Source organism: Erinaceus europaeus, chromosome 19, assembly GCF_950295315.1.
Source record: "Erinaceus europaeus chromosome 19, mEriEur2.1, whole genome shotgun sequence".
Taxonomy (NCBI): Eukaryota; Metazoa; Chordata; class Mammalia; order Eulipotyphla; family Erinaceidae; genus Erinaceus; species Erinaceus europaeus.
Window position 1 is genome coordinate 45978883 of NC_080180.1, and position 12514 is coordinate 45991396.

The following is a 12514-nucleotide window of genomic DNA, read 5'->3' on the forward strand; positions in this document are numbered from 1 at the left end:
TAGTCTTTTCTTTTCACATTTATTTCACTGAGGACAAATCACCAAATGTTCCTTCCATATTGCTCCAGAAAGCATAGATTTGTTTAATCCAGTCATATGTAGATGGATATTCAGATTGTTTTTGTAATTACATGAGGTGAACATGAAAAACAGTGTGGATGAGTCCCCTGCTATGAACCCAGAGGTGCAAATTAGTATTGTGTCTTTGCATAAATAGCTAAGAATGACATTGCTGGATGATATATATTTCCAGCATTTTTTTAAACGATTTTATTTATTTATTAATGAGAAAGATAGGAGGAGAGAGAAAGAGCCAGACATAACTCTGGTACATGTGCTGCCGGGGACTGAACTCAGGACCTCATGCTTGAGAGTCTAGTTCCTTAAGCCACTGCGCTGCCTCCCGGACCACTCCAGCATTTTTTAAGGTATTTCTGTACCATTTTCCATAGAAGCAGCATCAATTCTAAATCATTTATCTAAATGCTACTGTTCCTAATGTTTGTCCAAAAGAATGATAATTTGAGGAAAAAGTATCATCTGCTCTTAGCTCTCTCAGCTCCCTCTCCCTCTCCATACATATATGTGTGTGTGCATGTATGTGTATGTCTGTGTGTGAATATATACATATATAGTGTAATGTTTGTTAAAATCTCAGATTTAAATAAAATAAAAAGATATGGCAAAGTTTTCTTCATGAATAAAATGAAAAAATACATAATGGTTGGGGAGGTGGCTCAGCCAATAGATCACAGAACACATGCATGAGGTTTCCAGGTTGAAGTCCCCAAAGTTAAATATTCCAGAGCAGAGTTCTGTGTGCTGTCTTTTTCTCTCGTGTGATAATTATCACTTCATTATATTAATATTAGATGGCACAATGATATTAATCTATATGAAAATCAATTCTCTGTGTGAAATGCTGTACTTCCTCCTCTTTGTACTGGCCAACAGTTGTTACTTTCCTCCTCATCCTTCTGTTACAACAGGTTCTGTTATTTGGAACGAACACACAGAGAGTACAATATTTATCTACTTGCTAAATGCCAGCAGTTAGTTTTCAAGCAGATTTGCTGCATTGGTTTCAATTCCCAAATGTAAGACCATTTTTACTATTTATCAGTAATTTTGTTGTATCATCAACTAACATAAGTTTTAATGTTTATTTTTAAGTGTGTATAAATTAGCTGTACATGTTTTATATTAGGTATGATCACTTTAGAAGTACTAGGTCATTTTAAAAGATAAAAACCAGGATCCAGGGAAGGAATTCTGTGGTAAATCACATGCCTTACATGTGTGATGCCCTGTGTTCAATTCCAACTCCATGAGAGAAATTAAAGTAAATGCAAGCCCAGAAATCACAGAATGGTGCTTTGGCATCTCTTTCTCTCTCTCTCTCTCTCTCTCTCTTTCCCTCCCTCCCTGCCTCCCTCCCTCCTCCCCTCATTCTATCTGAAAGCATTGGCCAAGAGACAAAAAAGAAAGAATTATCATCAGGATAATGACAGGTGAAGTTGAAATGTCTTATTCTGCATACTAATGTGTAGAATTAAAAATGATTGCTGTAACAGTACAATTCATTTAAATGATGTGTCTCTTCTTAAAAACTATTTTCTTTGTTCCATTTAAAATCCAAAGCCCTTATTCATCTTTCAGGCATAGAAATTAATATTTATGATCACTAAGGCATGGCAGCATGCCTAGATCAGATTAGATTAACATATATTTCCCACATCGACTTTCTCAGGAACATCTAAAAAGAAGTTTATAAACTAGAAATATTTTTATTATATGTGTGATGTCTACCTGGAATGACAATCAGAATCTATTTTCTTTCAGGGGACAAATTGTGTGGCTCAAAATCAAAACAAGGTCTAAAATAGACAACATTAGTTCTGCATTTACTTATCTTCTACAGAAGTTTATTTCATTACCTAATTATCATTAAACCAATAAATTAAGAAAACACATTTTTATTAAGTTCTAATTTGTATTTAGTAAATACATATCCAAGGATAAAATTATATTTAACACATAACCAAGAGATAGTACAGAGGTTGTGGGATTGGATTCTTAAGCATGGCACCATGAGTTCAGTTTGTGGCATTGTGTATTTCCCAGGGATGCTCTGGTTCTCTTTAAGTAATAACGAAAAATCAAATTTTAAGGGTTGGGTGGTGGCACACCTGGTTGACCGCACATGTTACAGTGCACAAGGACCCAGGTTCTAGCCCCCAGTCCCCACTTGCAGGGAAAAAGCTTTGCGAGTGCTGAAGCAGATCTGCAGGTGTCTCTCTGTCTCCCTCCCTAGCACTCCCTCCACTCTCAATTTCTCGCTGTCTCTATCAAATAAATAATGATAATTAAGAAAAAAGAAAAATACTTTAAAAAAGAAAAAATATATATTTAATTATATATAATTTAGAATGAACATATCTATCCCACTAATCTATAGATCAAGACACACTGAAAATCTTATCTACACACTCTCTCTATGAAGTAAAAATATGAAACTTTCAGTAAGACTTTGAGGCTGTCAAGGAGCACATAGTCTGGATAAAAAGAAGACACTAGAAACCAGAATTCCTTCCTTCTGCACTCCAAAAAAAGAATTTTGGCCCATACTCTCAGAGGCGGAAATGTTAGTCTGAGTTACTCTAAGACTCAGAACTTTCATAGCCAGGGATCTTTGTTTTTACACCATCACTGATCGCAATAAGAACCTGGAAAACACCTGAAGAAGGCAGGTTTCCCCTATCTGAGAGGAAGAGAGACAAGGAAGAACACCTGTAAGCTGTAATAGGCGTAATAGTTGTAATAGGCTTACAAGGAAGTGAAGGTAAGGCCCTAGAGGTGAATATAAATAAGCATCAGCTTCAGCTTCAATATGGGGTCAGCCATATTTGCCAAAATGACCCACAAGCTTCTACAGGGTATGTTTTTTCATTTCCCTGATTAAAAGTTTAAAATATTGAGGGGTGCGAGAATCCTATGAGGAATACTAAGATGGTGGTGGTTGGATTTTAACAATGAAATAAAAATCATTAATTTGAGTCTGATAAATACAAAAAAAAATCATGGGACATAAACTCAATGAAATGCTACAGAAATATCTTTGTTACTTCACTTAGATTCAGGACAGAAAAGGAGACAGTCACGTTTATGCTTTAATTCTGAGGCATTCAAAGTAAATCAATTAAGATATTTAGAACTTAAAGCCAATACTATGTTGTCCTGGTCTATATTTTTTAAAAGCAGTGAGTCAGTATTAAATCACTAATAAAATTTTAAAAATAAAATAAATAAAATTTTAAAGTATACGACTAAAAACTTGATTTAAAAAAGCATGAAATCAAAGAACAGAAGAGTGTTCAACATTAAGAACAGTCCAAATTAGTTGAAATTCAGACATGCCACAATACAAAAAGAAAAAAATAACATAGAATTTTTAAAAATCATGCATAATGTGGGTAATGGCCACTGTATTATTCTTAAATCCTATAAGATTAAAAGAATAAGGTATTTCCTTTAAAGTATAAGGGAACTGAAATAAGAACCAATGGAAAGACACCATTCACAAGATAAATATATCAATAAAAATTTGAATGTAACATTATGATAATATTGTAAGAATCAAGTCACTAATAAGGGACAGTCAGAAAGCAACCATCCTAAACACTGCATAGAAGTTAAGTCTTACTAATTAGAAGGGACATATGCACCCCTATGTTCATAGCTGTATTTTTCATAACAGCCAATGAGAGAGACATCATCAGATGACTGGCTAAAGAAGTTATGGGATATTTATTCCCTGGAATACAACACTACAATCAAGTTTGATGACATTATATCCTTTGGGACAAAAATGGATGGAACTGGAGGTGATTATGCTTAACAAAATAAGGAAAGAGATGAAAAACAACTACCAGATGGTTTCACTCATGTGGAATCCAGAGATATGATTTACATGGACTTTAAAAAAAAAATCTAAACAAAACAGAAGCAAGCAAAGTGTTTTTTAAGACTTGTGAGAACTACAGGATTAATTTTGGGAAGTGAGGAGGGAGATACAGAATTTTGGTGGTGGGTGTGGTGTGGGACTATCCATTGTAATCTTACAATCTTGTAACAAACTATTAACAGATACAAATATATAAATATTTTTAAAAATTTTTTAAATTTAAAAAGTCAAATCTGCCACTATTTTGTCTTACACGTTTATCTCTAAAAATAATTTCAGATTAAAGTTAAGTGCAATATACTTCATATTAAGACATATGCAGTTATTTGGCAAAGTCTTGAAAATGCATTCACAAGCTTAGCTGTAATATATAATTACTCAGTATTGTCACTATAATGCTTTTCTCTCAACAAGCACACTTGAACTCAAATCAATTTGTATAATTTAATGACTGGGAATTATCTCTTCAATTGCATTTATTATTTTCTAAAGTAATAATAAAATTGTTTTAAATTCTCTGGTTCTTTTCATAAGTACAGAAGCCCATCCACCTCCCTTGGACTATTTACTTCCAGACTGTCTTTCTGCAGTATTTCTTCTAATTCTAGAGTTTCTTTTTTGCTACTTATGTCGTTGTTGCCAATCTGAATTTTTTCAGAAGTTCAGTTACAATGACAGAGAGACACAGTGAAAGTGAAGGATATACCTAGATTAAAAAGTGCCACTTCCAAGTGTGTCAAACAGTAAAGATAATCCACTTTCTGTTCTCCTTTAATTTAGCAAGCAAGACTAAGGTTCTAAAGCCACCTCAAATCTCAACTACACAGATGTTCATCCACTTATCAACACTGTGTATCAACACTGCCTGCACATTAGCTTAAGTACTGCACAGGTAGGACTTACTTAGTTCACACTATGTACTGCATACAGCCTGGGCCAGCACCTTACAGGGGCTTGTAGCCAGATCTCAAATAAAAGCATCATGTCTAGCAGTGTGACTAATGCAGCCCCTGAAATATAGGGGGAGTCCAATAGCAGTTCCTAGGTGGAAGACTAAGCACCATCATTAACAATAAGTCCTGATTAGGGGAAGAAGGAATTGCTCGAGACAATTAACAGTAAGAAATGCATCCCTGCAGCAGTGCTATAAAAAAACCTAAGATGTATACTGAGAAAGAATTAGATGTACATGCAGGAGATGAGGTGAAAGGGTCTGGTTTGGTGCAACTGAAGAAAAGTGAAATCAGTTTAGTTAGATGGATTTTATGTGGTGAGTGAACTGGGCAACCCTATATACTGGCAGGGAAAAAAAAATATATATATATAAGACCTTAAAGTCTTTTAGAAATTTTCAATTTTGTCCTCTTTGCAATGAGAAGCCACTGAAGTGTTTAAAGCAAGAGAGTAATGTTAGAATGGCATTTAAAGACATTTGAAAAATTCTGGTCACTTTGTGAAAAATGGTTTAAGAGAAACAGTGTGGAAATGAAGAGACGGGGCAATGAATGCCTGATTGTGTCTTGGCCTGGAGTGATGACAATGACAGAGTGTCTAGAGATTATATATATATATATATATTGAGGCAGTGCAAGTCATACCGATGGAGTGCAGAGGAAAGAGAGGTATACCTGTAAGACTATTCCCAGACCTCAGGCTACTTTTAGTGAAGAACAAGAAGGAAGATTATAGATATGTTCAATTTTATCAGTCTTTTCTCACAACAGTAAGAAGGATATTTCAGAACCATCCAGCACCTTGGGATGTATATTTCCTCTAAATGATTCTGTTTTAGTCCTACATTCCCCCCTGGGAAAAGGACAGCTCTCCCTTCTCAAAGCAGGAGAGAAGTTGTTGATACAGCAAAAAATTGTTTTCAGTTTCTATAGTGCTGACTGGCTTTTCCACTGAGTGTTCTCACTCCTTGGACTCGGAAGAAGGGGTGGAAAATCCAACACCTAAGCTTGATCACTCCTGACTCCGAGTTGCTGTGGCAAATGAGTACAAACTGATCAATGGAGAACTGACTGGTGGCTGGGTCATTTTCTTGTCTGCCCTTGCAGATTAACAAGATGTTCTGTCTCGGTCAAAACAGGTTTCTGATTTCCTTTTTAAACTTTTAAATATTCCAGAAAGCATGCTGCAGAAGGAAACAGAGCTTGGTTCGTTGGTAATCTTAACAAACATGATTCTAAACCCTCAGGAGCCTGGCTATTGATACTCTCTTAAGAAAAATAAGACACAAACCTGTGAACAATTTGTTCATGCAATCTTAGGAGGTACACAGATCCCTGAAGACAAATCATGGATCTATGAATGATTACAAACACTGAGGAAGGGGCTGGGTGTTGCCGCACCCAAGCAAGGGCATACATGACCATATGCAAGGATCAGGGTTCAAGACCACGGTCAGCATATTGCAGGGGAAAGCTTTATAAGTGGTGAAGCTGTACTGTAAGTATCTTTCTGTCTCTCTCCCTCTCTATCTTCCCTTCTTCCTCAGTTTCTATCTCTCCTATCAAATAGAAGGAAAAAAGGATAAAAGAAAGAGAGCGAAGTAGGGAGGGAGGTTGGGAGGGAGGGAGAAAAGGAGGAAGGAACGAAGGGAGGGAAGAAAGAAAAGAGGGACAAAGGGAGGAGAGAAGAGAGGGAGGGAGGGAGGGAGGATTTCCAGGGAAGGTGGATTTGCTTGCAGGCACTGAGCTCCAAGAATAAAACTGGTAGCAATGAAAAAATATATATATGGTGTGTAAGTCTGGTTGGCTTGCTAATACTTAACTTTATAAGGAATATGACAAACACAAAAAGGTATTCTGCTAAAGAACAAAATAGTCCTTTAGTATATGAGTCAAAAATTACCTCATAGTAAAATAATCATAGTAAACTGTGGAAGACAAAACAAAATGAGAAAGGAAGCATCAGTCTGTTGTTAGAAGATCTGTAAATAAACACACTGTACATGGGTAGGTCTTGGGCAAATCATTTAGTTTCTCTGAGATACAGGTTTCACATTTTTAATAATAATAACAATAACGCAAGGTTAATCATGATGCTACCTACCTGATAAAAGTTCTGAACGTGAGAATACTGAATAGCTTTAAACTCTTGTAGAAGTTCTGATTTAGGGAGTCTGGCGGTAGTGCAGTGGCTTAAGTGCACATGGTGCAAAGTGCAAGGACAGGTTTAAGGATCCCGGTTCGAGCCCCCAGCTCCCCACCTGCAGGGGAGTCGCTTCACAGGCGGTGAAGCAGGTCTGCAGGTGTCTATCTGTTTCTCCTCCTCTCTATCTTCCCCTCCTCTCTCCATTTCTCTCTGTCCTAACAACAATGATATCAATAAAAATAATGACTACAACAACAATGAAAAACAACAAGGGCAACAAAAGGGAAAATAAATAAATATTAGGGAAAAAAAGAAGTTCTGATTTACATACTTAATCAAATTTTACCTGAACCAATTTTCCTTTTTCTTTTTTTTTCCTCCACTATCATCATTATCACTATCAATCAGACTGATTGACTACACAATGAAACCACTGCTCCTGGCAGCCATTTCTTCTTTTCTTTTCTTTTTAAATTTTTTTTTATAAGAGACAGAGAAAATCTGAGGTGGGCACTCAGTTGATAGAGAGGTAGAGAGAAAGAGACACCTGCAGCATTGCTTCACAGCTCTTGAAGCGTCCCCCTTCAGGTGGGAACCATGGCATTTAAGCCTGGTCCTTGAGCATGGTAATGTGTGTGCTCTACTGGGTGTGCCAGAGCGCTAGCTCCATGCTGACTTTCAAAGAAGCCACTTCATTAACCTTGAACTAGTAGCACAGTCATCAGAGGCTCTTAGCCACTTATACTTAGAATGTTTTTTTTTCCCTTTCATTTATTTATTTGTGATTGGATAGAGATAGAGAGAGAGAGACTGAGAGGGGAGGGGAGGATAGATAGGGAAAGAGACAGAGAGACACTTACAGCCCTACTTCACCGCCTGTGAAGCTTTCCCTCTACAGGTGGGGACCAGGGGCTTGAACCTGGGTCCTTGTGCACTGTACTGGGAGAGGTTAACCAAGTGAGCCACCGCCTGGCCCCGGAAGTGCTTTATCTATCCTAACTGGACATTGGCTTGGCAGTCTATAACTGTACACAGCACATTCACAGCTGGCTTTTGTCTCACTCTAAATATTCCTCTCAGCAACCACACTACAATACACTTATACAGCAAAAACAAACACAATGAATCTCCAAAGCTAAATTCACCCAGGTAGCTCTATCGCATGTAAATGCCAAGCATAGGCATTGCATTTGACCGATCACAAAGAGACAGGGCTACTGTCACTTACCTCTGTCACTGTCATATAGATATGCAAACTTGTCCCACTGGTAGTATTCAATCAAGCTGAGAAGTGCTCCTTTGAGGTCTGGTCTCATCTGAATGACAAATGGATGTGTGCCATCTGTTGGGAAGCTAGGAGTGATGAAGGACACGTGGAGCGTTCCACAGAATGATGTGATGGTATTTACGGACTTCTTATCATAAAACCCAAAGATAGCATAGACGCCTCTTGAAAACTGAGAGCAGACTAGAAGAACAGTGGAAACAGAAAGGAAGAATCATTGAAACTGGCAACATAAGGATTTGTTCGAAACACAATGCTCCTTTCTACTAACTGACCAAATTGGAAGAAATACAGTGATTCTCTCAATGATCTCTCAAATATGCATCATTATTTAGTTAGCACTCTATTGGAGGACTTGAAAAAATTAAGCACAATTTAATTCCAACTATTATGAAATATATGTTGCTATTTGAAAAACTACCAAAGTATAAAAACATTTTTGTACGACCATGAAAAGACAGAGCAAGGAAAAAGTCATTATTATAACATAGGACAATGCCTCAAATTTACACACGTTGGCGATCATCCCTTTTCTGTTACACCTGCTTGTCTGAAGAGGGATTGTGTCAATGATATATTTATGTTACAAGGTCAGAGTACTCAAAAAGAGTTCTAACATTGACCAAACCTCTTTGAGAGGACACAAGACTTTCATCATCCATAAAGAATGATCTCATTGAAGAGATTTCTAACATTGTGTGAATTAGTCAAAGAGTAATTAACTGATATTCAGAACTCCTCAATTTAATCTTTCCCATAGACTTGACTTGGCCCATATGCTCTATTACATACAAAACAAAACAATTATCAACGTATTTTTATGTAAGGTCATCATTCTTTTAAAAAATATATTACATTTAAAAAGACCCTCAATTGTTCTCACAATTCCTGCTCTCTGTGAACATCTGCACTTCAGAGAAGGACATAAAAAATCACCTTCGCCCATTTCTTTCCTCCCACAGTTAGACCACTACTAGGCATGTGCATTCAGATATCCAAACACACTGAAATGTGGTTTACTGGGGTTTTTTTTTTTTTTATCTCTAACACTTCTAGTTTACTTAATTAAGCTAGATCCATCCTTACATTGTAGTTGCCTTTTACCTGGTATGCTCTATGGGACATTAAATTGGTCATTTCTCATGATAACAATGAGGTAGGTGCTACCGTTACTCTCAAATTAAAAGAATTAAAGCATAGGAAGATGAAGTGACATACCCAACGTCAGAGATGCATTATTGGGTTGCTGGAAAAGTCTCAAAGCCAGGCAGTCCTATTTCAGAAGCCACACTCTTACATATCTAGGTAATACTGCATTTATCATTTGAATTACAAGATTATCTATACGACCTTCCTCATTCATCAAATTATTCCTTTTCTATATAATTGTTCACTGTACATATCGTATGGTTTTTGGAACACAAATCTGAGCATGTATCTCCTGAAATGAAAGTGTTACACTGTACAAAACCAATACCCTACCATGTTTATGGGCGTCATCAGTGCCGCCATGCTAAATTTAGACCAGCAATTTATTCAGGCCAACCACGTGACTTTGAATAAATGAACACCTCAGGAGTAATTTTAATCCAAGTCATGGATGATTTTTTAATCTCATGGATCATTTCAACTCAAGACTCTCAGTCAGATATGTACTATCAAAATCTATCAACCCAGAACAGAATAGCAAGCATCAGCTTGAACTAACTACTCCCATTTAAAGGGTAAGAGCAGTGCTATCTAATTTTATTTTATATCATTTACAAAAAAAATAGATGGGCTGTAAAAGCACAGCTTTGTCATATTAATATGGTTATACCTAAAATATATACAGATTCTAATAGTCAATTCCAAGCAATTGATAAATAGTAGGCAGTTATTTCTATGACAGCCATATATAAAAGGAAAAGCAAGGTTATTTTTTCAATGGTCACTATTCATCAGATGCCTCTATATCACTTTCAGAATTTACTAATCTTCAGCTCATTTCTGTGGTGTGTGTGTGTGTGTGTGTGTGTGTGTGTGTGTGTGTGTGTGTGTGTGTGTGTGTGTGTGTGTGTGTGTTTATTTTGTTTCTGTTTTTATTGCCACCAGGGTTATTGCTAGAGGTTATTGCTAGTGCCAACACTACAAACCCACTGCTCCTGGAGGCCATTTTCTTCTTTTCCTTTTTCCTTTATTTTCACTTGACAGGACAGAGAGAAATTGAGATGGAAGTAGATATAGAGAGGGAGAGAGACAGAAAGACACCTGCAGACCTGCTACATTGCTCATGAAGCAACACCCCTGATGTGTCTCTCATGTAACATCTGGATAGATTTCTTTACATTTATTTCATATTCAGACATAAGCCAAGACAAGATCCCTGCCTTTCATTCGTGTTTAACTGTTCCTTCTAGCTGAGTAACGAGGTTAAAATGAGCACAGAATGCCAGCTCAGACCTACAGGGTTACACAGGCTCCTGTGCTACATAAGGGCCCCAGATTAGACTGATGTGGTTTTCAGTTCATGTATTTATATACTTTTCCCATATTTGGGAGCTACTCTCTTCCCTGATCTACCCTTCTAGTCCTATTCCCTTACTCTGACACCATCTCCCTAGACAATACGTTTAGCCCACCTGCATGTTAGCTGTCAGGTTCAGGCAAAATTAGTAAAATTAGTAAAGTCATGGCCCCACTTGGAATATACCTAAAATCGACTTCCAGGCTTTTTCAAAAGGGAGATATCAAATCTCATCTACTATATTCTTACTTTAGATTCCTGATTATTAAACCATTTGTTCTGGTTTATATCTTAATGCCTTTCAGTCACCAAACTGCAAATGCTACCATGACACCAACCTGACTTTCTTGGGCAGAAGACCTCATCCATGTACCCTGGAACCCCACCTCTCCAGAGCCCTGCCCCATTAGGGAAAGATAGAAACAGGCTGGGAGAATGGACCTGCCAACATCCATGTTCACCGGAGAAGTAATTACAGAAGCCAGACCTTATTCACCTTCGGCACTCCATTGTGATCCTAGGTCCATAATCCCAGAGGGATAAAGAATAGGTAAGCATCCAATGGAGGGATGGGATACGGAACACTGGTAATGGGAATTCTGTGGAATTTTAACCCTCTTATTTGCCGTTCTTGTTGATCATTATTAAATAATAATAATAAAAGATCTTTAATGTATTTAACTATGTTCCTCTTCCTCCTCCTCCTCCTCCTCCTCCTCTTCCTCCTCCTCCTCCTTCTTCTTCTTCTTCTTTTAACCAGGGCACTGCTCAGCTCTGGTTTATGGTGGTGTAGGGGATTAAACCTGGAACTTTGGTGTCTCACACATGAGAGTCTCTTTGCATAACCATTATGCTATCTACCCCCGCCCTCTATGCTCATTCTTTATAAACACGAAAATGCCCTTTCATTGCTAAAACCCTCCAGGTAACCCACACAAAATTTTCTTGTTATATGTGTGGATAGATGTGTGCTCACATGTATGTCTTAGTTTGTTCAGAAATGGATGATTCCAAAATATATAAACAGGGGAAATTACTATAATATCCTATCTAGGTCTATTTTATTTCATTTCCTGCTAAGGGCCAACATGTCATCTAAACACTATAGGAATATCAACAGTCTGATTTACTAGCAGGATTTCTTCTCATCTTAAATGGAATGCTTTTGTTGATGGGAACAGCAATCACAGTATTAGCAGAATGCTTGATAAAGGATGCCACTGTCTGAATACACAAATGACTGTAAGAGAAGCCATACTTCTCCTTTCACATTTGTTTTAGACTCTAGAGTGAGATGTCCAGGAGCCTCCTGGATATCATAGCCATCTGGAAACACCTGGCTCTATCCCTACAACAGGCAAAACTGCACAAGACATTGCAATCCATCCAACTCTGAACGCACTGTCTTTTTCAGGCCCTTCAGCTGATTCTCTAATGAGAGTAATTTTATAGCAAAGGCTTTTCCCTCCTAAGTGTCTCTGATCTGTCTCAGTTTTCTTCCCTTATCCTTTTATCTCCTGCTAGAAACTAGTTAATCATCTCTTTGTGTATATCCTTGATCCCCCCCCCCCGGCATTTCTTCCTTCCTATCTCTTTACTACACATAAACTTAATAGTTATATGGTTGATTTTGCTCATTTCCATCTCTTTATATTATTAG

General features: G+C 37.4%; 1 protein-coding gene across 1 annotated transcript in view; it reads right to left on the reverse strand.

Moving 5' to 3' along the window:
• GRIA2 (glutamate ionotropic receptor AMPA type subunit 2) overlaps positions 1-8486 on the reverse strand; it is a 56353-nt gene extending 47867 nt beyond the window's left edge. The window contains exon 1 of the mRNA XM_060178901.1: positions 8292-8486. Within this exon, the coding sequence (XP_060034884.1) occupies positions 8292-8379 (88 nt within the window). The 5' untranslated portion in view covers positions 8380-8486. The remainder of the gene's footprint in view (positions 1-8291) is intronic.
• Between the last annotated feature and the right edge of the window lie 4028 nt (positions 8487-12514).